Source organism: Pituophis catenifer, unplaced genomic scaffold (assembly GCF_029215685.1).
Source record: "Pituophis catenifer annectens isolate HBS135680 unplaced genomic scaffold, rPitCat1.0.hap2 SCAF_2, whole genome shotgun sequence".
NCBI classification, from domain to species: Eukaryota; Metazoa; Chordata; class Lepidosauria; order Squamata; family Colubridae; genus Pituophis; species Pituophis catenifer.
The window spans coordinates 39,505,810-39,529,827 of record NW_027256882.1 but is presented as its reverse complement, the minus strand read 5'-3'; the positions used below and the strand labels follow the sequence as shown (position 1 = coordinate 39,529,827).

The 24,018-nt window shown below is 43.6% G+C and overlaps 1 protein-coding gene across 1 annotated transcript; it reads left to right on the top strand.

The window, feature by feature from the left end:
* Window positions 1-2,631: 2,631 nt before the first annotated feature.
* Window positions 2,632-23,829, top strand: LOC139309387 (C-type lectin domain family 2 member D-like). Its single transcript, XM_070933451.1, has 8 exons — window positions 2,632-2,760; window positions 7,089-7,242; window positions 8,242-8,317; window positions 9,128-9,223; window positions 11,222-11,314; window positions 14,500-14,693; window positions 19,568-19,668; window positions 23,693-23,829. Exons 3-8 carry the CDS (start codon window positions 8,299-8,301, stop codon window positions 23,814-23,816), a joined length of 627 nt encoding a protein of 208 aa, XP_070789552.1. The 5' UTR covers window positions 2,632-2,760; window positions 7,089-7,242; window positions 8,242-8,298; the 3' UTR covers window positions 23,817-23,829.
* The last annotated feature ends 189 nt before the right edge of the window (window positions 23,830-24,018 follow it).

Here is a 24,018-nt window from a genome sequence, read left to right as displayed (position 1 = left end):
AAAAAGCACTTTTGGGATAACCATGGTCTGGATGATTTAGAATCTCCATAGACAAGTGCTGAGAATACAACCTTGTTTAATACTTTTTGCGGTTGAAATTGAATGCAAGTGGTGCAACCTCAGGGCCATCTTTTATTCATGTCTGATTAGATTTTATATCTCTCACATCCATTCCACATTCAGCTGGGGATGTCAATGTTTGGAGTAGACCTAATGAAGAGATTTCTATTTACACTTTAAAGCTTCTTCCTGTTATTTAAGCAAGCTGCTCTAGTTCAGGCCTCATGATCCCAAAGATAAATATTCAAAAACAAGAGGTTGGAGATTAAACCTTGTGACCATGAAATTTATTTACTCTTCAGGAACCAGCTAATTCTGAAGAAGAGTTCTGTAGAACTCCAAGCTTGTCCATTTTGAGATCTGCTCCAATTAAAGGCATTGTCCAGATATAGATTTTGTCTCTGCTATTTTTCCTTAGATCAACATTGGTATTTATTTATTTATTTATTTAATTAGATTTTTATACCGCCCTTCTCCCACTGGACTCCCAGTGGGTATTACTTTGGGGGCACTAGTCAGCCTATAAAACAAGGGGCTGCACACTACTTGGCCTTGGATTAGGAAATTTACAGGGAGAGCACTCCAGGGCTGTGTTTACCAACCTTGCTAACTCTAAGATGTGTGGATTTCAATTCTCAGAATTCCCCAGCCAGCACGGGGGCTGAGAAATTCTGGGAAACTGAACTCCACACTTCTTAAAATTGACACGGTTGGGAAACAGTGCTCTAGGATAAGAGCCTGGTGGCGCAATGGACTAAGTGCTGTTAAAGTAGCACTTAGTTGCCAGCTGCCTGCAATTATTGCAAGTTCAAATCTCACCAGGCTCAAGGTTGACTCAGCCTTCCATCCTTTCGAGGTAGGTAAAATGAGGACCCGGTTTGTGAGGGCAATAAGCTGACTTTGTATAAAAAAGAACACTGCTTGGGGGGGGGCAAAAGCCCTACTAAGCAGGTATATACAAAAGTATGAAGGCTATTGCTTAACGCATTGTAAGCCGCCCTGAGTCTCCGGAGAAGGGCGGCATATAAATCGAACCAATAAACAAACAATAAATAAATAAATAAAATCATAGAACACAGAATCACAGGGTTGGAAGGGCTCTCAAAGGTCTTCTAGTTCAATAGAATACCTTATGCCACCAGAATTGAAATTTTGGGCTTAGACAACTTAGAACTACGCTGCTTTTGCTCTGACCTAAGCATAGTACATAAAATTATCTGCTACAACATCCTACCTGTCAATGAATACTTCAGCTTCAACCACAATAATACACGAGCACACAATAGATACACACTCAAGGTAAACCGTTCCAAACTCGATTGCAGAAAATATGACTTCAGCAAGAGTGGTCAGTGCTTGGAATGCTCTGCCCGACTCTGTGGTTTCATCCCCAAACCCACAAAATTTTAACCTTAGACTGTCCACTGTCGACCTCACCCCATTCCTAAGAGGTCTGTAAGGGGCGTGCATAAGCGCACCAACGTGCCTGCCATCCCTGTCCTAATGTCGCCTTTTATTCGTATCCATTTCATGTATTCATAATCACGTTTATACTTTTATCTGTTATCTTATATACGCTTGACAAATAAATAGAATGGAATGGAATGGAACGGAACAGAGTTGGAAGGGACCTTGGAGGTCTTCTAGTCCAACCCCCTGCCCAGGCAGGAAACCCTACATCACTTCAGACAAATGGTTAACCAACTTCTTAAAAATGTCCAGTGTTGGAGCATTCACGTCTAGATTGGCTCTCTCTTTAACACGCTTCCACCCGTTCCTTCTTGTCCAGTCCTCTGCTGCTTCGTGGAATAAACCTAAAGCGTCTTCCTACAGAAATTTTAATGGGTGGGGCGGGGCCTAGGCGTCGCCCTCCGTCAATCAACCATTCCAGGATTTGGCAGGCTCCAGTTTGCTCTTTCGGTGCCGAGTCCGCTAACTATTATATGTAGGCTCAACGTGGGGAGAGACAATCCCTCGGGCGCTGCACGCTCAGGTGAGGAAGGCTCTGGGTATGCCGGGAATGGGGGAAACTTCCCTGGAGGTCCTCGGAAAGCCAGCCCTGCTCTTGACGCCCTGCTGTCTGGGCTATGGGCGAAGGGTTTTCCCCGCGTTTTCTTCCTCTGCGCTTCACGGTGTGGCGTCAACCTTTTCATTCAGAGGTGAGAAGAAGAGAAAGGCAAAGCAGCGTCGAGAACTCCCGTCTCCGACCGATTATTGGTAGCCGCGTTAACCGCTCTCTCACTTCTGCTGAGGTGGCTCAGGAGCTGTAAACAAGCAGCAGCTGCGGAGAGGTTGCCAGGTGTCGACCGAAGGAAGGAAGAGGCGGGTTACCTTGGTAGCATGGACAGGTGCAAGATGTGGAGGTTTGGCGGTTTGAGAGTAAATACTGTGGAAGGGGCGGCACCTGTCGGGACGTGGGGGCGTGGGGGGGGGGAGAGAGGATGAGGCTCCTGGCTGTAGCCTAATAAAACTGAACCGCCGCCTCCCTTTGAGGCTGGTGCAGAAGCCTTCCTTCCTTCCTCTTTGCCTGAGGGTCAATCTCTTTCCAACAACAACAGCTTTGCTGTATGGAGTAAATTCACGCAGGGGAGTGGTGGTTTTATTTTGCAAGCAGCGGGTTTGGGTCACGCACTCGTGCTGCTAGCGCTGTTAAGGACACGTGCAATGCGATGATGACGAGGACCGCTTGGTTGCGTTTTGGTGAGTAGGTGTGTTTTCTAATCTTGCCATAATTTTCATGCTACGGGAGGCAGAGCTCCCGCGCTTTTGTGGCTGTTGGGCTGTGGAGGAAAAATTGTTCTTAAAACTTTTGTTAATAATGCTATTGAGCTCTTCAGTTCAAAAGAGAAGAAAAGACACTAAAGAGAGGAAGTAGAAAGTGCAGAAAAGGTAGGAAGGAAAGATATAAATGATTTCTCCCTTCATAACAAATATAAACAAATGTTAGGTTTGAACAAAGATCTCTTCTTCCCATATCTCATCTCTTTATAAAGACTATAAGGACTCTTCTCGTGCAATATTTCTGGACCCGCTCAATTAACACAATTGGGCGGGTCCAGAAATATTTCACAAAAAGTCCTCCACTGCTCTGCTCCTAACAAAATACCTTATGCCACCAGACTTGAAATTCTGGGTTTAGAAAATTTAGAACTACACCACCTTCGGTCTGACCTAAGCATAGCTCATAAAATCATCTGCTACAATGTCCTACCTGTCAATGACTACTTCAGCTTCAACCACAACAATACACGAGCACACAATAGATACAAACTTAAGGTAAACAGCACCAAACTCGATTGCAGAAAATATGACTTTAGCAACAGAGTGGTGAATGCCTGGAATGCACTACCAGACTCTGTGGTCTCATCCCAAAACCCCCAAAACTTTAACCTAAAACCTCACCCCATTCCTAAGGGGTGTGAGTAAGAGCACCAGCGTGCCTACCATCCCTGTCCTAATGTTCCCTTTAATTGTATTCATTTTATGTATTCAATTCATGCTTATATATATTATCTAATATGTACTCGACTAAATAAATAAATAAATAAAAAATAAAGAAACCATAAAACCTTGTCAGCAAAAATTATCGAGTTCTACCAGGTATAAGGTATCTATTTTAACTTTGATTAAATAAAACTTTACATTCCTTTTATTTTCAAACATCTTGATGCTTAATCCCGTCAATGTCCTAGATTTCTTGATTTATTGTTATGGTTATACTTATGGAAATTTCTCCTTAGTTCTAGGTTGGTTCTCTCCTTCATTAGCTTCTATCCATTGCTTCTTCTCCTGCCTTCAGGTGCTTTGGAAACTGGACAAAAATTGTCCAGGCGGATGGGATCCAGTGATGGTTTTTTTTTTTAAGGAGGGGGCAAACCAGGGCTTAAAATCATGCAGAAATGTCCCCTCCTCTAATGATGTATTAATCACTGTCTGGACCCATCCACTAGTCACTATCCTGGAGGCTTTCACCATCCAGGAGGGACAAAGATTAACTGACAGGTGATGGCACTGATATCATCAGGGTTCCCAGATAACAGGGCAAGACTTCTCACACAGGCTTTCTCCATGCATGGTCCCAATTGGAAATGAATTTGAGTGACTTTGTCCATCAGGTGCTGAACAAACTCCTCTGCCTGAGCCCGAGCACCCCTCGGGCCAAGGTCAGGGCCGAGCACCCCTGACCTAGGACTGAATGGGTGACCTGAAACAGGGCCTGTGGGCAGCACTCTGAGGACTCAATAAGAGAAATTCTGTTTCGCCCAGGGGTGAAATGTAAAAATGTTTGCTACCGGTTCTGTGGGTGTGGCTTGATGGGTGTGGCATGGCTTGGTGGGTGTGGCTTAGTGAGCATGGCAGGGGAAGGATTGGGTGAAATGTAAAAAATGTTTGCTACTGGTTCTGTGGGCGTGGCTTGGTGGTCATGTGACCAAGTGGGCATGGCCAATTTGCCGTCACTCACTGTTGGAGCCAGGAGCTGCACATTTTGAAGCACATTCTGCCCTTCTGAAGCCCCCAACGCTTTGAGTTTCCTTCCGCCACCCAAGCGAACATCGGAGTCTTCTATGCCTTGCTCTCCATCCCGGAGGGCTGCACATCCCCCCCCCCGCCAATCCTCCATACAAACTGCCCGCCCTGTTTCTGCAAAGGCAGAGCCCCCCCTCCCCCCCATGTAGGACGATCCAAAGAGGGGAGGGGAATGCTGCAGAAAAGGCAGTCTTGCACCCATGCTGGCTCTGCGGGGCAGTCCACTGGATTCCCACCCAGCCACCTGCCTTCGGGAACCTGCGGAGTCCAGCGCTCTGGGGGAAGAAGGCTCAGCCCTGGCGCATTCGAGAGGTGCGGAAGCCGCCGGCGGGGCGGCAGTCCCCCACGTAGGGAGCGGGCCAGGCCCGGCCATGCCACCGCAGAACCCGCTGCACTTTCCCTTCAGCCTGGGCAGTGGTGTAGGCACATGCAGCTCCAGCTGAGGCCATCCCACGCCTCTGCAGCGATAGGCGTGCCTTGCCCACCTTTGTCACCTCCATGCGCTGCATGTGGAAGGAGTCGTCACCACCACTCTCGCCACCCTCCCATCCCACCTGGCTGCAGAGTGCAGACATCCGCCTGCCCGAAGCAACCCTGCTGCCGTTCACTTTTCTTTCGCGGTGAAATCTACTCAATTTAAATCATAATTTTTAAAGAGCAACTGTCATCTGTGCCCTGCAGCAGCTCATCTTCTGACCTGCTGTTTTCTTACCAACAGTCCCAATATTGCAGAATATACAGCCTCATGCTACATAACTAAGCTCTGTTTCATGCTGAATAAATTATTAATGTATCTTAAATAGAAGATTATCTTTACTCCAAAAGCATTTTATTAAAATAAAGTTTATTTTAAAAAATCCAATTTAAATTTTTAAAAAATCTGATTTGATTTTTTTTTTAAAAAAATCATCGACCCTGGTCTTGAGTCAGGCCAGTTATAATCTGAGATAGGCCAATGTCCACCATGGTGTCTATGAACTCCTGGGCTGCTTCAGAAGCAGCACCCAGGGATGACAGATTGAAGTCCCCCAAAATCATAAATCTTGGGAACTCCACAGCCAGCCCCAAGATGGTCTCCAACAGCGAGTGACGGCAAATTGGCCATGCCCACTTGGTCACATGACCAAGCCACGCCCACAGAACCAGTAGCAAACATTTTTTACATTTCAGTTCAGGCAGAGAGATTGCTGCATAGCAGGGAGGCTGAGATGTAATCCCGTGAGCCCAACTTCAGGAGCAGGGTCTCACAACCAGAGATTTGTGGCGCAAGGCCCCTGAAGGCCAATAAAGATTCCATGATAACCACTGCCACCCCACCTCACCCGACCTTCCCTTGGGATCTTGCCTGCTGCCAAACTAAAGCCTCACTAGGTGGCTCAGTGGCTAAGACACTGAGTTTGTCGATCAGAAAGGTTGGTAGTTCGGGGGTTCAAATCAGGGGTAAAATGCTTCTGGTTCGGACTGGATCACCTGATCCAGTAGCAATGGAGACGGGTGGTTTGGAGAACCGGTAGCAAAAGTCCCTGCTCCCCCACCCTCCATGCACAGCTGACTGCGTGATCATCAGAGGCTTTTTTTCTTTTAAAAGCCTCTGCTGATCAGGCAACTCAGCTTGGATCGTCAGAGCCTTTTGAAAGCATTTTTTTACCTCTTCACCGAAGAGGTTGTAGAAAAAATGGTTTTAAATGTTTAAAAAAATGGCCACGCCCACCCAGTCACATTACCCCCCCACACCAAGCCACGCCCACAGAACTGGTAGTAACAAATTTTAGATTTCACCACTGGTTCGAATCCCTAGTACAGCTCTCGAATCCCTAGTACAGCTCTCCTGAAAAATAAGCCTGACTGATATAATCAGCTGCTTTGTGAGGAGGCTGGCATAGCATGAAATTTTTTTAAAAATGCATTTCTCATGTTTTCCACCCATTTAAAATGTGTTCCACCTACACTCTGAAATATTTAGGGGTAACAAAAGCCTTTTTGAGAAGGCTTAAATCTAGTTTGCATTCTGTTTTCAGTCATCACAGAGAAAACAGGGGAAAATGTTGATAATATCCACAAGATATTATGGCTCACATGGGTTTATTGTTAATCACAATGGGTTTATTGTTAAAGATTATGGGGTGGGGAGGGGAATTTGCAAGCCAAATTCCTCTAGGCCAGAGGTCAACAATCTGCAGCTCTGGAGCTGCATGTGGCTCTTTCATCCCTCTGCTGTGGCTCCCTGTTGCTAGTTGGCTCCACGATTGATAGGCCTTTCGGTTAGGACAGGACGCCATGCTACGAGGGAACTCTATGGTGGGGGAACCGGACTTCTGGCTCCAGAATTGAACAGAGGCTTCGGGTTAGGACCTTTGTGGCCCTATGAGTGTTTAAGATTGCCGCCCCCTGCTCTAGGCAAACAAGGCAACTCTTCTCCTTTGGTATGTTTGTGTGGATTTTCTACATTGTTCATCCTGCTCCTTGGGATATACAGGACTGATTCATTAATTTATTTCCAGAGAGTATGGTTCTTAATGAAACAATGAGGAGAAGGCTGGTCTGAAATTTAAATTGGTGGTGACCCACAGTTTTCATTTGTTGATCTTTGGAATAGCTGCACTGCATCTCACTCAGAGGATCATCTGAAGGGTGAAACTGGAAGGGGAAGAGGAGGTATGTGAATTATTTCAGGTAGATGACTACTTGAAAAAAAGGTAGAGCATGAAAATTAAGAGATAAATACCGTGTTTCCCTAAAAAAATAAGACCTATCCCAAATATAAGCCCTAGACCAGTGATGGCTAACCTTTTTGCCACCGCGTGCCAAAAGCGGGGGGGAGCATGTGGCAGTTGTGTGTGCGCATGCCCTCACACATAATTCAATGTGCTGCCTCCGCACATGAGCGTGTGAAACCCCCCCCACTCTCCCCGCTTTTAGCATGTGATGGCCTGGTGGGCCTGGTAGCCCCAGTAGGCCCGTTTTTAGTTCTCCCCAGGCTCCAGGCCCTTTCTAGGAGCCTGGGGAGGGCGAAAATGGCCTTCTCAGCCCCCAACGGAGGCCCTCCAGAGGCCAGAAATGGCCTGTTTCCCAACTTCCGGTGGGCCCAGAAGGCCCAAAAATCAGCTGGCCGGCACACACATGCGCACCGGAGCTGAGCTAGGACAACACTCACATGCCCACCAATATGGCTCCATGTGCCACCTGTGGCATGCATGCCATAGGTTTGCCATCATGGTCCTAGACTTTTATGCGTGTGCCTAATATAAGCCCTACCCCCAAAATAAACCCTAGTGAAGGAGGGTGGGCTTGGCCAGCATAGGTAATGAGCGCGTGCAAGCCAATGATGTCTGGCAGCAGCCGCAGCCCACTCAGCACAGGTGAGTTGATTACCTGTGCGAGCAGCAGGCGGAAACGGGAGTGGGGGGTGGCAGGCAATCCTGACGTGCCACTGAGCGTTGGTGGGCCAGAGCGGCAGGCAGCATGAGGCTCGTCTTCATACGGCGATACAGGCAGAGGCAGAAGGGGAAGTCCAGCAATCCGGATGTGCCACGCGAACCGCAGGAAAGCCAAGCAGTGGTGGGCCAGAGCAGCAGTATCTTTTCTATAGTAATACCTCACTAATACATTCCAGTGCAGGAATGATTAATACCAATTTCTTTTCTTTCCATACAGTTTGAATCCTGATTTTCTTTGGGGGCGGGGATGGGATGACCACAGAAAGCTTGAAAGATGTCGGGAAAAATTACAGGTGAGGCCTTCAGATCTTTCTTTCATCTAGCTGAGAATTGCAGAAAGCAGGAGAAAAGCCCTAGAGTACTAATGAAGTCAGAGGAAAAACTCTTCATTGATTCTATGGCTAAAAACATTGGTTTCTATTCTAAGCAGAGAAATCACAATAAGTAAGGCAGGCATGAATTGAAAAAGCAAATTTGAATGGGCCAAAGTTTTGATCTGCAACTTTTGGAGATGACTGGACTGAAGCTAGAATTAAGGAGAACTGGTAAGAGAACTGGTTGCCAGTAGGATTGTTTTCTTCAGTCATCCTTGGTTCTTCTGATAAGAGGTGTACTGGGAGCAAACACTCAAATTCCAACCAACCAGGAAGAACATCAGAGAGGACTCTGCCAGATAATCTTCTAAGCTTTAAGAGGCTCATTGAGTAAATCAGAGAGTTTCATACCTGGGATTCTATGTAGAATGTCAGTTTCAGACATAATTCAGCAATATACATACCTGCTTGTGCAAAAGCAAGAAGGTCTTCCAATGTGCACCACAAAAGCAGTGGAAATATTCCAGATCCACGCCCAATTTTGTCCTATGACATGGGTGCCACCCCCTAATACATTCACCTAAAATGTTGCAGTTCTGCCAGTAAACATTCAGTGATTCAGAATTTTGGGATCTTTATGGGTTTCAGCTGTTTAAAATATTTCTTTAAATTGTTTTGACCGGGAAAGAGGGAGCCCTGGTTGGGTATTGTGGGCAGCATCTTCTCAATAGCAAAACTAGACCATATCTCTATTTATTGTCATTCTTGGGACATTCTGCCTTTCTTTAGGGGATGGAGATTCTGGATGTTGTGATAATCTGACTCCTGAGGTGACAACTGAATCTTCTGCTCGAAGGTCTGATGCAAAGAGGGCAAGAAATGCTGGTAAAAATAAAGGCTAATACCTGCCCGGGGGGGGGGGGGGAGGGGGGGCTTTGTAATCTTGGAGGGGGAAGTAATGAAACACAGTGGGTGGTGCTGGACCACACAAAGGTTAAAAAAAACAGGATCCTTTATCTTTTTTTCCCCTGGCTTTGAAGAGAGGAAATTGAGGCTGTTCCTCTTTTTGAAAAGAAAAACTTCAGACAAAGCCAATTTTAGGCTAACCTCTGGTCAGTTTCCCATGTCAGTATTTCCCATTTTCAAGAGAGAAACCCTGCCACTGACTTTGGCCAGTTGGGTTTGGAGGGGAAAATCCAGATCAGCCATCTGAAGAGGAAGAAATTGATGTCAATATCTTTCTCTCAAAGAACAAGATCTGATTAATTGATGTTGGAGAACATGAGGAGGTTGTGTTGGAATACTCTGTTTTTCACGGTGCTTTTCTGTGCAATGTGGTTTCTCTTCTAAATATTCCTTCAAGTGCCTGTACTTCTCTTTTCCTCTTCCTCAGTTGTTTCCCATAACAAGTTGTGTTGCTATGCAGCTGAGGTTCCTTAGAACTGCTTTGCAGAGGGCAAGCACCTTTGCAGAGAATGTTTTTCTGGGACATTTATACGACCAGGGGAAACATGATAGCAGTCTTCCAATATTTGAGGAATTGCCACAGAGAGGGGTCAGGTCAAGCTATTTTCCAAGGCACGCGAAGGCACCAGATAAGGAATAATGGATGGAAATTGATCAAGGAGATATTCAACCTAGAAATGAGGAGAAATTTTCTGACAGTGAGAACAATCAACCAATGGAACAGCTTGCTTTCAGAAGTTGTGGGAGCTTCGTCACTGGAGGCTTTCAAGAAAAGATTGGACTGCCATCTGTCAGAAATGGTGTAGGGTCTCGCGCTTAGGCAGGGGGTTGGACTAGATGACTCTTCCAACTCTGATAATCTGTAATCTGCCACTGCCTCTAACAAGGATTCCTCAGTAGCACATTAGAAATATTTGATTGTGTGTGATAAATCTTGTATTTACATTCAGACATGCCCTGTCTTGTTTTATTGTCTCATTCATGAATATTTCTTTCTTTCTTTCTTTTTTTTTTTTTTGCATTACATTTGGCAGCTGATGTTTGTTTTTGTTTTGCTTTGACTATTTTTCCAGCTCCTCCCTCCTGCGTGTGTTCATTGTTGTCAACCTCCTTTCCACGTTGCCTTATGGAAAAATAGTTGTAAAATAGTTGTAGAAAACAGTTACTGGAAATAGTTTTTGGGGATATTACATTTTTGGACATGACATTCTCCAAAGGGGTTGCCAGCCTTTCCTTCTGGCAGGACAGTTGGGCATTTATAATTGATGGGATTTAGATTAACTTTGTGTCTTCTACAATTATGAGAAAGATGGAGGATCTTAAACACTCCTGATCCACTTGATCTGTTCTGTGGGGAAAGAAACCTGAAAGCCACACACAACAGACAACAAGGCTGTGTTTTCTAGGGTCCTTGGAGTCACACTAACTGCTGCCTTCTGTCTTTCCTTGTGGGGGGGAGGGAGGAGAGGGTGATTCAGGGTTTATTTGTGGCAGAATCGGCGGCTACCAGTCAGACCAAAAATTTGAATTGTCAACACATGGAAATACATCAGACTTTTCCAACCAAAAGTTGTCCAAATATTTACAATATTCCTTTCCTAAATTCCCCTACCTTACAGTTTCGTATGCCAGCTGCAACACACAAAGTTCTAACATACAGAACACGAAAACTGTTCATACAAATTACAGCCAGTTGTTTGTGGTAAATGTTTGGTCTCTGGCATTAAGAATAGCTGATCCTTTCCCTCTGTTTGTCTGTCCATCTGTTTGTCTTAATACGCCATAGTGTCTGCCTGTCCTACATAGCCACCTATAGTATGACTACAACCTGGGCAGCTTACAAGACAACAAAAACAAAACAATCACAATAAAATCTTGAACTCCCATCTCCTGATATTTTCCTGTCTTGTTTTTCAGATCACGTACTTAAGTACATTTCAGACAAAAAAATCATTATAGCAGCTGTTATTCTGATCATTGTTTTGATTATCGTTATAATTTCATTGGCTGGTAAGTAGTGAGACATTTCTATTTAACTTTGTCCATAGTTGTTATTGTTTACATCAAGATCGCTACATGCATTTAAACCACAGAACGATTTGGAAGGAAGTTGGCAGCAACTGTGTGTGTGTTTGTCAAATCAGTAAAAATGATGCTTTCTGCAGTGCAATTGAAGCTAGGACTTCTGTGGGTCCTGTGTCAAATGTTTCCTTCATATCCACAAAGGGAAGAATTTTATTGCGCTGTTGTGATTGCCATCTTTTTTGGCACTCTTACAAATGCTCCAGGAAGGAAATACCGTTATATGAAAGGTAGGACAAACCCAGTGCAGATGGATGGGGAAAGGGGGCAGAAAGAAGAGAGCATGATCCAACATAAATTAGCATTTGATTCCATAATTCCTTTCATTTTTGACCATATCTCTTCTGGTTTTATCACACGCACTCAACCATTCCATTTCCACTGTAGCTTTTTTGAGAGGTTTTAAAGTGGTGCCATCAAGTCAGTTTTTGACTCCTGGCAACTGCCTGGACATAATTTTTGCATGACTTGTGTTTTATTATGGTTGTGCACTGCCCTGAGTCCTTCAGGAGAAGGGCGGTATATAAATCCAATAAACCTGAACCTGAACCTGACATGTCCCTGCAGTTTTCATGGCAGCATTTTGGAAATGGTTTGTCCCTGCCTCTTCCTCGTTCATAGGACTAAAAAATCACCATAACAGAAGAGGCACCCCTAAATCCCATCAGATGACAAAGTTTCAAAGAACACACAACAAAATCAGAACTACACTTTTATACACAAGCCACTTTAATTTGATGTTCATTCCTTGCAACAGATCATGTAGCCTCTCTCCCTCCTTTTTACCAGCATTTGCACTCTTAAAGTCTCTTCATCCATTTTACATCTGTATTAAAAATTCTATCAAGGTATACCTATTTATCTACTAGCTCTAATTTTTGGCCATTAAATATATAACCTACAGCCATTCACTCAATTTTCCCTGTCAAAAAAACATACCAAATACATTCCTTTTTAGAGCCATAGTGTTCATTGCTTCATACAATCCATGCAACATTCACTGCCAATTATTCAGACTCTGAGCCACAGCTGGGGCATTCATCTGTGTACAAAAATTCACTCACTCTAATCTCAACACAAAGTTCCTACCCATCTACCCATAATGCATTTAACACAGCATCTTTATATTTTTCCCTACTCAAATGTAGTGCCATTTACAAAATGTCTATTTATTCTCATAAGTATTAAATTCCCTTCATAAACAACTCTTAACTGCCTTCAGCAACCATCTTCCATTTTCATGCAAAGCGTTCCATAATTCACTTTATACCATTTCTCTAAATTGAGAAATATGCAATGAACTTGCTTTTTACATGTTCATATTTATCTAAATGACTTGCTGAAGAGTGAAATTCTGGCCTGTTTATCTTCTGCCTGGCATAAAACAATACTGCTCTTTCTTAAAAAAATTGGTACCTTTTAATTGATCTGCCAGATGTCAGTGTTCCAAGTAACGCACCCATTGAAAGCAGAACTGCAAAGCAGGTAGATTCCTCAAAGAACAGTTTATTGGATACATCATATTGGCACAACTGGGGAAAACCGACTCTGAAAGTTCCCGTGGTTTTCACCTAATTAAAAAATGGAAGTCCCCCCCCCCCAAAGTCATCTGCCACATTGTCCAATAGAGGTGCTGGCTGGTTGCTTGGTTATTCTACTCCTCTTTCCAGCCACCTGTTGAAATGTCCTTGGTTCCCACAGGAAAACTTTGTTTTGACCACAAAACTCCAACTATCTATTCCCACCCCCACCATCTTGTGCCAACCCTGAAGCCATAAAGATGGTTTCAGCCAGGTTTGCTTCAGAATTGACACCAGATGCTTTCCCAGACTTATTTAACTAACTGCTAAATTCTGCACTCACAGTTGCTAGCTCTCCCCTTAGATAGAACAATATAGATACTCCTCGCTTAGCGATACCAACTTGTTCAGGCATCTCAATTGCTCAGGTGCCACAATTGTTAAGTGGAAAGTCATGTGTCTGCGACTGTGCTTACGATTTTTCTTTAGCATCCTATTGCTTGACACTACAGCATCTGAAGAAGGAGCTGGCTAAGCCCAAACAGCAGGGAAGTTTTCTGGAACAAAGGAAACCCAAGGAAGCAATGAATGTAAAAGGGCAAATCGACTCTAGGGGGCAGTGCTCGTCTCCGTTTCATAGCTCCCTCAGTGTTGTCCAAAGATATCTCCCTCATGTGGCCTGCATGACTATACATTGAGGCACATGGAATGCTGTTATCTTCCCACCAAAGTGGTACCTATTTTTCTACTCACATTTGCATGCTTTCGAACTGCTAGGTGGGCAGGAGCTGGGGCAAGTAATGGGAGCTCACCCCATTTCATGGTGCTCGGGTCTTGAACCTGGACTGTCAGCTTTCCAGCTGACAAATTCAGCATCTTTAACTGCTGACCTTAATGCACCTGTATTTTAAATAAATGCAAGCTAAGATCTCTAAATTGGGGACTATCTTGCAACCTAGTAAACAGTTATTTGCATCAGGTAGGAGGTACAAGAAGTGTACTGATACATATTCAGGATGCAAATCTAAAATTACATTATAAAGTTGTATATGTATTTGTGTATATATACATATAGTGTGTGTGTGTTTGTGTGTGTGTGTTTACACACACGTTCTGCAATTGTTCAAAGTTATGACTGCTCTGAATACGGAGATATGCGACCAGTACTTGAAGTTATGGCTGTCACAGCATTCCCAGCGTCACATAATAGCAATTTGGGCACTGGGCAAATAGCACATGTTTACAAAGATCACAGAGATCCACAGTCACATGATCATCATTGGTGACCTTCACAGCCAGATTCTGTAGAGCAAAGTTAATGGGGAAGCAAGCAGGAAGTTGCAAGTCGCAGCCACATAACCTTGCACTTGATGAGCTGTGAATATTTGCTTAACAACTGCAACCAGAATTGCCAGCCCCAAATGTGGTTGGTAAATGAGGACTACCTGTATTTACAGGTTAACTCACTTGGTTTCCTTAAACCCTGGAATTACCATTTAAATGAGGTAGCTTAGTATTAACTATTCAAACTTTGGTGTCAGAATTGTAGTTAATTGTGAGCTCTATGATTTGTCCATTTTGTTTTATTTCCAGCTAAAGAGACAAAAACGTCTTGTCCATCTTGTCATTCCCTTGCAAGCCAAAGTGCTGCCTGCCCAGATTTCTGGATCGGATACAGAGGAAAATGTTTCTATGTATCAAAAGATGAAAAGAATTGGACTCTCAGTTTAAAGACCTGTTCTTCATTTAATGCCTCCTTGGCTGTGATTGATAGTCAGAAAGAATTGGTAAGGAATAATTAGACATCATGATTAATTCCATAATTGTCCCAAGATTCACAAATGTAAAAAGCAGTCATATTATATTTGTTATATTTATTACCTATATATTGCTAAAACTCTTCATGCTTACCTGTTCATCTGTTTGTACCCTCAAGTATTACACTGCAACAATTTTTGAATCAAGATACCTAAAATTTGCTAACTTGTCTTGACATGTTTTGTTTTTATATATGTGTGCTTGTTTTTTGTGTTCTTTTCAAAGACAAATTGGTTAATAAAAATTATTTTAAATTTTTTTAAAAAAAGCTAATTTAAGGAACGTGTAAAAATTTCACCAGCAATTACTCCTGTGGAATTGAAATTTCTGCGATGTCCGGACCAGTTTTATTCACAAAGTTATGGCCTTTGCTCACACGGTTGTGGTTTCTGGTGTTCCTTGCCAGCTTTCCACAAGCAAAATCAATGGGGAAGCCAGCAGGAAGTTAGAAGTTTCCCCCAGTACCACTGCTTTTTTGCCTACCCATGGTCATTCAGATTAATCACTTTAGCTAAATAAATACATTGACCTATATTGAAGTTCATTTGCCGCTACAATTATTTTTTTATTTGTGTGTGTGCATTTATTTGGTGCATTTATTTGCACCAAATTTGGACTGCATTTATTTTCTCAGAAAAATGACTAAACAGGTCATAAGTTTGTCAAGTTATTTATTATTATTCTCTGTTCACAACAATGTGAAATCACAGCTGCCCATTCTTTAGCTGGTTTATACATGCATATAAAGCAGTAGTGAAATCCAAATTTTTTTACTACTGGTTCTGTGGGCGTGGCTGATGGGTGTGGTGTGGCTTGCTGGGCGTGGCAGGGGAAGGATTCTGCAAAATCCCCATTCCCTCCCCACTCCTGGGGGAAAGATATTGCAAAATCTTCATTCCCACCCCACTCTGGGGCCAGCCAGAGGTGGTATTTGCCGGTTCTCCGAACTACTCAAAATTTCTGCTACTGGTTCTCCACAACCTGCTGGATTTCACCCCTAATATAAAGATCTTTCCAAGAACCTAGGACAGTGATGGCTAACCTTTTTGCCATTGCATGCCAGGTTGGGGGTCATGCGCACGCGTGCCTACACCCATAATTCTATGCGCCCTGCCCCCGCGCATGCACGCATGACACACACCCCATGCTCCCCACGCATGGTAGGCCCATTTTTTGCTCTCCCCAGCCTCCAGAACCTTTCTAGGAGTCACGGGAGGGCAAAAACGGCCTTCCCCACCGCCTCCAGAGGCCCTCCAGAGATTGAAAACCACCTGTTTGCCAACTTCTGGTCCCACCTAAGTGGAACTCGCGTGCCCACCGATACGGCTATGCTTGCCACCTGTGGCACACGTGCCATAGGTTCGCTATCATGGACCTAGGATGTTGTCAGTATAGTATATATGCAGATCCAAGCAGTGTGGCCCAGGGGTGGTATTCACTTACCTTTGCTACCGGTTATTATTATTATTATTAATAATCATATTTCTATGCCGCCCACTCTTGGAGGACTCCGGGTGGCTTACAACAATCGACAGTATACTAAATAGCATATTGCCCCCAAAATGAGGACCTCTGGGTCCTCATTTTACCCACCTCAGAAGGATGGAAGGCTGAGTCAACCTTGAACCGGTGAGATTTGATCTGCTGAACTAGCAGTCAGCTGAAGTAGCTGCAGTACAGCACTCTAACCCCTGCGCCACCTCGGTTCACAAATGTATTCGCATGCGCCACCTCCACGCATGCGCAGAGAGTCAAAAACATCAATAAATGGGACATGATGTCCGGGCAGGTGGGCAGGGCCTCCTGCAGTCACCGCTACAGGTTTGGCCAAACTGGATAAACCAGCTGAATACTACCACTGGTGTGGCCTTTTGTAATTGACAGATCCTCCCAGAGAAGTCAATCTAAGTGATCACTAAGTGTCAATATCAGCCTGAATGCACATAACCAAATAAATACATTAGCTGCATAAAAGCTGCCTAATTTTTTTTTTATCTTACTGAGTTATTAATATTAATTAATTATTCAAGGCCCGACACATGGGGGCCACATGCCCGATCTTGTTTTTGTCTCGGAGCAGTGGTGGGTGGAGTTCGGTGGGGGACTGACTGCTATTGATCCCCTGTCATGGACCGACTACCATCTCCTCTGGCTGGGCTTCCAATACGCCACCCCTCCTCGCTGGGAAGCAGAACTGACCATCTGGTTCCACCCCAGGCGCCTGATGGACCCGGAGAGATTCCAGACGGAGTTTGGGATGATGCCTCTATCTCTCTCCCACGCCCCGGTCACGACCCTGGTGGATGCCTGGGATGAGGCCGCTGCCGGGGCTCTGGACCGGGTCGTGCCTTTGCAGCCTCTCACTCGTCGCAGATCCCGGTTGGCCCCTTGGTTTACTGAGGAGCTCCGGGGGATGAAGCGACATAGGAGAGGCCTAGAGAGCAATTGGAGGGCCAGTTGTTCCGAATCTGACCGGTCACAATTAAGATCATTTACACGGGCCTATCTGGTGGAATTGGCGACGGCAAAACGTCACTATTTCTCCGATGTCATCGCGTCCGCAGAGAATCGCCCAGCCGCCCTGTTTCGGGTGTCCCACTCCCTCTTGAATCAGAGGGCGGGGGAAGACCCGATGCGCGGGCAAGCTGAGGAGTTTGGCCAGTATCTGCTGGACAAGATCGCTCAGATTCGGGACGGCTTGGACTCTGACTGGACAGGGTCAGACGGGGAGGAAGCGGCGGGTCTTGTGCTTTGGGAAGAGTTCGATCCTGTTACCCTAGACGAAGTGGACAGGATCATGGGGAAGTTGAGTGCGGCCATATGTGTACTGGACCTGTGCCCCTCCTGGTTGGTTTATTCAGCTCGGGAGGTGGCACGTGGCTGGATCCAGGCGGTGATAGCTTCTTCTTTAGAGGAGGGTAGCTTTCCTGCCGCCTTGAAGGAGGCGGTGGTGAAGCCCCTCCTCAAGAAGCCTGCCCTGGATCCAGCTGTTTTGAGCAACTTTCGTCCGGTCTCCAACCTTTGCTTCCATCGACTATGGTATCCTGCTGCGGCGCCTCGAGGGGTTGGGAGTTGGAGGCACCGTTTTACGGTGGTTCTCCTCTTACCTCTCAAGTCGGACGCAAGCTGTGTTGGCAGGAGGGCAGAGATCGACCATGAGGCCCCTCAACTGTGGGGTGCCTCAGGGGTCAGTTCTCTCACCCCTTCTGTTCAACATTTATATGAAACCGCTGGGGGAGATCATCTGTGGTTTCGGGGTGGGGTGTCATCAGTACGCTGATGATACCCAACTTTTTATATCCTGTGGATACCGGCATCTCAGTTCAAAGGAGAGATTCCATTGCTGGCTATAGGGGGTGAAATTTTGCCCCCTGTAGACAGGGCGCGCAACTTGGGTGTCCTCCTGGATTCACGGTTGAGCTTAGAAGATCATATAACAACCGTGACCAGGGGGGCATATGCCCAGATTCATCTGGTCTGCCAGTTGCGCTCCTATTTGAGTTAAATTTTAAATTGATTTTAAATTGGGTTGTTTTAATTTACGGCCAAAATATTTAATTATTTTAATACTGTTTTTAAATTTTGTATGCTCTGTTTTTTACTTTGGCTGTTCACCGCCCTGAGTCCTATTTGGAGAAGGGCGGTATAGAAATGGAAATAAATAAATAAATAAATAAATAAATAATAAATAAATTTGGACCGAAATGCCCTACGCACAGTTACTTATGCACTAGTTACCTCACACGTTGACTACTGTAATGCTCTCTACATGGGGCTGCCCCTGAGGACCACTCGGAGGCTTCAACTGGTACAGAATGCAGCCACGCGGGTTGTGATGGGAGGGTCCCGATACTCCCATGTTACACCCCTCCTGCGCAACTTGCATTGGTTGCCGGTTGCCCTCCGGGTGAGACTCAAGGTGCTGGTGATCACCTATAAAGCCCTACATGGCTTAGGCCCAGGATATTTGGCGGACCATCTGCTGCCAGCAACAGCTGCCCATCGCCCAGTGCGTTCTCACAGGGAGGGCCTACTCCGGGTGCCGTCAGCTAGACAGTGTCGGCTGGTGACCTCCAGGGGTAGAGCTTTCTCGTGTGAGTACGCCCACCCTTTGGAATCAACCTCTTCTGGGGCTCCAGTTGGCTCCTGACCTTCGCACTTTCCGCCGTGAATTAAAAACATGGTTGTTTACATTGCCCAGCCTGGACTGAGAGGGTTTTTAGATTTGGGGGTTTTTAATATAAATTATATATTATGTATTTTATATTTTTAACTGGTTGTTTTATTGTTGTGAGCTGCCCTGAGTCCTCGGAGATAGGGCGGCATATAAATTTTATTAAATAAATAAATTATTAAATAAATTAATAAATATTTAAGGAGGGGTATCATTATGAGTAAGCGAAACTCATATATTCTTGCTGAATCCTGTGCAATACATTGAAAGTTAATTTAAATTTAAACATACATTTCTACTGAAACCTGTGCAATACATTTATGTTAAATTTAAATTTAAATACAGAGACATGTACATCATTGCAGTACAGAGCTTAAATTAATGGACCTCTTTTAGCGGACTTTTTAGAAACCTCCCTAAAATAATGGACAATCCCATTGTATCTGAAATAGTTCTGACAAGGCAGTTACATATACATTAATTTTACCTTAATTTTACGATTTTATACAAATGAAATAATTTGACACAAATGATATATGTATGTATGTATGTATGTATGTATGTATGTATGTATGTATGTATATATAGTCATTCAATAGACAGTCAATAGACTTCTATGCCAGTTAGTCTGCTGAATGGGGATTTTATTATATATTATTTCCCTTCTAGGAATTTTGGGTAAAAATTTTCAAACCCTTCCATTACTGGTTTGGTCTCTCAAGAGAAAACAAGATCTGGAAATGGTCTAATGGCACAGAGTTTAAAAATCAGTAAGTATGTTTTATTTGTTTATAGGACTTAATAGAGCTATTTACCTATTCAAAGTATTTATAGTCAGTACACTTCAGCTTCAGTTGCTGAAAGAATAATAAGAATCGAGATATTTTTTGGCTAAGCTTCTCTCCCCAACATATAGGACACAGAAAGGGGAGAAAAAAAGAAGAAAATTGTTCAGGCAATAGTATGTAACGTCTGGTGGGCCAGGTGAGATGGATTGAGAAGTTCAGAATGAATGAGGGATGCATCATCTCCAAGAGCAGATGCGTCTGGTGCTAATTTTTATATTTTTGTATGTAGGGAGGAAGAGCTCATAAAATTGGAGTTTTCCCTGAAAGGCAATATCTATAAGGCAGGGTTCTTAAACCTGACAACTTTTAAGATGTTGAAATTCACACCTCTTAACATGGCCAAGGATGAGAGACACTGTTCTAAAGTATTAACAAGGTAATAGTAAAATGGCAAATGGGAGTTTATGAATTAAGGATCGTACTGGACGTACGTGTGATGTATCATACTACCTCTGATCTAATTCAAATCCTTCATACAAAATGTTGACACAGCCTCCTGTGAAAAAAGAAACTTATTTGGAAAGCAAACAAATCAGGCTGATTTGACAATTGAATTGGGTGAAGGGATCTGATTTGGTGAGTCAGAATTAGAACAGAGAGCTGGAAGGGACCTTGGAGGTCTTCTACTCCAGCCCCCTGCTGAAGTAGGAGAATCTATACCATTTCAGATAAGTCACTGTCCAGTCTCTTCTTAAAAACCTCCAATGTTGAAGCACCCACAATGTTTGAAGGCAGGCTGTTCCATTGGTTAATTGTCCTCATTGTTACAAAGTTTCTCCTTAATTTTAGGTTGCTTCTCTCTTTGATTAATTTCCATCTATTGTTTCTTGTCCTGTCCTCTGATGCTTTGGAAAAATAAATTGATCCCCTCTTCTTTGTGGCAGCCTCTCAAATACTGGAATACTACTATCATGTCCCGTCCCCCCCGTCCTTTTTTTCTCCAGACTAACCAAACCCAATACAATACAATTTATTATTACAGTCTTAGACCAGAACAATATTACTAATATTTCACATGATCTTGATTCTATGCTTCTGTTTATACTACCCAGGATTGTATTAGCTTTTTTGGCTGCTGCTGCTGCACATTGCTGGCTCATATTCAAATGATCATCCAAGATCCCTCTCACTCTTACTGTTTTTGAGCCAGGTCTCGCCTAATCTGTACTTATACCTTTGATTTTTTTTCCTGCCTAAATGTAAAGCTTTGCTTTTCTCCACATTAAAATTCATTTTGTTTTATAGGGCCCATTGTTCAAGTTTGTCAATAACTTTTTGGATCCTGAGGGTGTTGACTATTCCTGCCAGTTTAGAATCATCTGCAAATTTGATGAGTTTCCCTTCTATTCCCTCATCTAAGTCATTTATAAAGATATTGAAGAGTACTGGGCCTAAAACAGAGGCTTGTGGTACCCCACTGCTTACTTCTCTCCATGTGGATGTAGTACTATTAAGGACTATTCGTTGAGTATGGTTTATCAGACAGCTACAAATCCATCTGGTGGTGATATTTTCTATTCCACTTTTTTCTAACTTACCAAGAAGTAAATTGTGGTCTACTTTGTCAAATGCCTTATGAAATCTAAGTGTAGGATGTCCATAGCATTTCGCTTGTCTACTAATTTAGTGACTTTATCAAAGAATGAAATAAGATTGGTTTGGCATGATCTGTTTTTAACAAACCTGTGCTGGCTACTAGTTACAGCTTTATTTGCTTCCAGTTGTTCACAGATCTGTTTTTTTATTATTATTGTCTTTTCCAGTATCTTCCCAGGTACTGATGTTAGACTGATTGGTCTGTAGTTTCCTGGGTCTGCTTTTTCCCCTTTCTTGAAGATGGGAACCACATCACCCGTTTTCCAATCCTCAGGCACTTCCCCTGTGCTCCGGGATTTTTGGTACAAAGGCTCTGAGATAACACCCTTCAGAACTCTGGGATGTAATCCAGTAGTGAAATGTAAAACTTGTTACTACTGATTCTGTGGGTGTGGCTTGGTAGGGGGGGGTAATGTGACTGGGTGGGCATAGCCAACTTTTTTTTTTTTTTACTTTTAAAAACATTTTTTCTTCAACCTTAAGAGGTTGCAGGAAAAAATGCTTTTAAAAGCCTCTGACGATCCCAGCTGAGCCGCACGATCATCAGAGGCTTTTTTTTTTTACTTTTAAAAGCATTTTTTCGGCCAGAGGTTGTAGAAAAAATGCTTTTTAAAGTTTAAAAAACCCTCTGATGATTACGCAGCTCAGCTGGGCATGGGGGGGGGCAGGGATTTTTGCTACTGGTTCTCCAAACCACCCGCCACCATCACTACCAGATCAAGCAATCCGGTCCGAACCGGGAGCATTTCACCCCTGATGTAATTCATCAGGTCCCGGTGATTTATATTCATCAAGATCAGACAATGACAATGAGAAGAATCAACCAATGGAACAGAAGTTGCCTTCGGAAGTTGTGGGAGCTTCATCACTTGAGACTTTCAAGAAAAGATTGGATTGCCATTTGTCAGAAGTGGTATAGGGTCTCCTGCTTGAGCGGGGAGTTCGACTAGATGACATATAAGGTCCCTTCCAACTCTTTTAATCTGTTAAAGACAGGTGTTCTCTTACCATTTTCTTGCTTATTTTAATTTTTATTTCTAGTCTGTCTTTCACAGTTATGTTTTTGATAGGTTGACCTATAGTTTTCTTTTGGGTGAAGAGGATGCAAAGAATGAGTTCAGCAGCTCTGCTTTCTCTCTACTGCCTGTTTCTTCTGTGCTATCTTCTCTTTTAGCGGACTGACTGTTTCCTTGACTTTTTTCTTGTTATTTATATGTTGAAAGAAACTTTCTTTAATTATCTTTGACTTTTATTTATTGCAAGTTTTTGTTTATTCTGAGCCTTTGCTTTCCTGACTTCATCTTTGCAGATTCAGGCTAACTGCTGATATTTTGCCTTAGTTATTTATGTGTCCCTCTTTCCATTTTTTTGTACTTATCCTTTTTGTCTTTCAGTTTATCAGTTTATCATGTATTATATGACACAGAGAAACAACACAATCTAGTTCGGATGTGGCTGCTGTTGTTGGCCGCAGAGCTGGCAGAAGATTTGGACAGTGAGGAGGTTGGGGAGGAATGTGGGCCAGTCCTGGAGTCTGGAATAGGCTCAGATAAGGGCTCTTGAGTCAGACAGAGAGGGAGCTAAAGCCATCTGGTAGTTTTTTGCTGCCTCCGGAGTCTCCGGAGTCTGACATCAGTGAGGCAGAAGAACAGCTTCAGCCTGTTCCCAATGTGCACATGTGCAGAGCTGCCAGAAGACAGGAACAATTAAGAAAACAGGGTTGACTTGGGAGTAAGGCTTGGAGATGATTTGCCCCTCCCATAAGACATAAAAGAGAAGCGAACGGGACGTGAGCTTTTGCAGGAAGCAATTAGTTCATCCGGCCGGTAAAAGCTTTGGAAAAGCTCTGTTTGACTCTGTGCTAAGTTTGGCCTTGCCTTGCGTGTGGCAATTAGTTCTCTGGCAGCATTCCAAGGGAGATAAGGTGAGTGTTCGTAAACACTCCCCTGATAGACTATTTGAGAAGCCTTTCGGACTGGGAATGACAATAATTCACAGCCCTTTGGATAAAAGAGGTTTGCTGGGGCTAGGATTGTGCTGTATACTTTCTAAGGAAGCCTAGGTCAAAACAGCTGCCATGTTTCAACTAGCAAATCATTTATATTTGTCAAGTGAGATTTTGCTCCTCTCTGAAGCTGAGAACATGACCACCGTATGCTGTGCAAATGATGCTTTGTGTTCTGGGTTTGTGTGCCTGTGTATGCATATTATTTTTACTTTTTCTCTATGTTCTGTAAAGCTGGGAATCTTCTTGGAAGGATCATTCCTGCAACATTGATTACAGTTACGATTGCCATGCAGATAGTAACTCTTTGTCCTTGTCCTTTTTTTTTTTTTTTTTTTTTTGCAGGTTTCCAGTGCGAGCAGAAGGCTTCTGTGCCTATGTAAATGAAAAAGGGGCCAGTAGTACCATATGCTCCATGGAGAAACTTTTTCTCTGCAGCCAGCCAGAAAATTGTAAGAAGCCTGGATGAGACAATCTCAGCAAAAAAAATAAAATGTAGTAAATAAATAAAAATGTAGAAAAAAATGGATCTTATTTTAAAAAACAGAACGTAGCCTCACAAGGGTAAATAATAAAAATTATCATTCCACAGTGGTGTCAACCTTTTCCACCCCACTCCAGGGGAAGGATACTGCAAAATCTCCATTCCCTCCCCTCATGGGAGAAGGATA

Bases quoted from the DNA above. Each gene is read 5' to 3' on its own strand.
- LOC139309387 (XM_070933451.1), top strand. The intron at 11,315-14,499 runs GTAAGTAGTGAG...TTTTATTTCCAG, and splicing joins CGTTATAATTTCATTGGCTG to CTAAAGAGACAAAAACGTCT. The intron at 14,694-19,567 runs GTAAGGAATAAT...TTTCCCTTCTAG, and splicing joins TTGATAGTCAGAAAGAATTG to GAATTTTGGGTAAAAATTTT.